The 1,895-nt window shown below is 45.3% G+C and overlaps 1 protein-coding gene across 2 annotated transcripts in view; it reads left to right on the top strand.

Annotated features, from left to right (window-relative positions):
* Positions 1–424: 424 nt before the first annotated feature.
* Positions 425–1,895, top strand: part of ADGRE1 (adhesion G protein-coupled receptor E1) — a 58,117-nt gene continuing 56,646 nt past the window's right edge. For both annotated transcript variants that reach the window (XM_046684611.1, XM_046684610.1), the window contains exon 1: positions 425–520. In XM_046684611.1, coding sequence (XP_046540567.1) covers positions 490–520 — 31 coding nt within the window. In that variant the 5' untranslated portion in view covers positions 425–489. The remainder of the gene's footprint in view (positions 521–1,895) is intronic.

Below are 1,895 nucleotides of genomic sequence, written 5' to 3'. Positions count from 1 at the left end.
GGAATCCCCACTTTACGTTGTTGACATAATGAGGAAGTTAAATTTTGTTGGCAATGTACCTGCATAGTGCCTGGTATGTGATGGCTATGATGGTGGTTTTTATGGAGCAAGCTGGGAAAAGATCCTTGAGGTTGGGGCTTGCTTCATTGGGGTCAGGTGGTGGAAGTTCATTTGTTACTGGGTGCAATGAAAGAAGGTGATGAGAGATGAGAGGTAGATGTTGGTGGGGGAAAAAAAAGAGGGAAGGAGAGAGAGAACATAGTGACACAGCAGTCAGATCAACTTTTCTTCATGCCGATGAGACGAGAACATTAGGGGTTTGCCAAACTGTCCTCATTTAGTGGTGGAAGCTCAGCTACAAAGTCAGGATGTACTGGCAGCATTAAGCAATGCTGGCTCCACCCCTGCCCTCTCCACACACACCCTGAAATTGAAAACCCGGAGAACAGAGAAAAGGTTCCCCTCTTTGAATGACAGAAACGCAGCACGATGTGGAGCTTCAGCTTGCTCCTCTTCTGGGGTGAGTGTGAGGCTGAATGGGGGTCTGGGGGAAGCCTGGGCTGGAAATAGGCTGTTGGGAGAAGGAAGGGTCATGGACTGTCCAGCTGAGAGATCATAGCTGTGGGCTGGACACTGCAAACACTTTCATTGGGGCCCCTTTGGCAAAAATCCCTCTAGCTCAGGGAATGCCACCTGTGTGGGAAGAATTCCTTTATAGCCATTCCCTTGACATGTATTTCCTGAGAATATACTATGTATAAGGTGCTGTTCTAGGCTCCAAGGATAAAGACGTGAATAAATAGACAAGGTTCCTGCTCTCATGGGGCTGACATCCTAGTGGGAGGGGTCGGGCAGAAAAGAAGCCACTAATAATAATAGCAACCACCCACTTAGCATCGTCCTAACTTCCTCAAATATAGAATGTATTCAACCTTCACAGAATCTCTCTGATACTGGGTTATTAGTAGCCCCATTTTACAAAGGAGAAAAACTGAGGCAAAAGAGATTAAATAACTTGCCCAAGACCACTTAGCTGGTAAGGAGTGGAGCCCGAATTTAGAACCGGGCAGTCTGGCTCCAGAATCTGTATGCTTTCTTACTACTCTATGCTGCCCCAAATAATGAATAAACAAAAGCATTTCAGGTGCTTCTTTCATAAGTGCTGTGAAAGAAGATGTTATAGAGTGTGGCTTGGGGTTACGTTGAAGGGGGAAGTCAGGGAAGACATTTCTCAGGGGGTGACATTTGTGCTGAGACCAGAACATTGGGATGGAGACTGTCTGTCTGTCCTCTGATTGCTCCTTCTTCAGGCATCAGTTTGTCTCATTTATCTCCTGTGTTGTGGTTTCCCTCACATGTCTTGTGAGTTTGGGTCATCGGTTCAAATCTAAGAATGAGGGACCTTTTCTAAGCAACAAGTGTGTTTTTCTTCTGTTGTTGTCGAGTGGATCAGTTTCCCCTATTTTCTGGAGTAGGAAACAGGTAAGATGAGATTAAGTGACTTTCTCGAGGACATAAGGTCAGGAATTGGTGAAGCCAGATTTTTAAACCCAGGTATTTTGATGCCAGAGTTGATGTGCTTAAATGTAATGCTCTGTCGCCTCTAATATGATTCATGAGCAAGAGAATTTCAGTCAGCAATAACGAATGGGAAAGTTGGGAGTTTGGGTCCGTGGGACTTGTTGACTGGCAGGCTTCATTAGAAGGAGCAGGTAACTCATGGACTCCAATGCTGTTACGTGAAGTTGTTGCTTTGGGATGTCAGCACTGGCATTAGCCATTAGCACCCCTTATTCTGCCCTGAAGTTAATCAGCAAAGAGCGATGATGATGACTTGGATGATGGTGATGGTAATGATGAAGATGAGAATGATGATGGTGGTGGTGATAATCATG

The sequence above is a fragment of the Equus quagga genome, chromosome 14 (genome assembly GCF_021613505.1).
Source record: "Equus quagga isolate Etosha38 chromosome 14, UCLA_HA_Equagga_1.0, whole genome shotgun sequence".
NCBI classification, from domain to species: Eukaryota; Metazoa; Chordata; class Mammalia; order Perissodactyla; family Equidae; genus Equus; species Equus quagga.
Note: the sequence above shows the minus strand (reverse complement) of the source record. Positions and strands in the feature narration are given on the sequence as shown.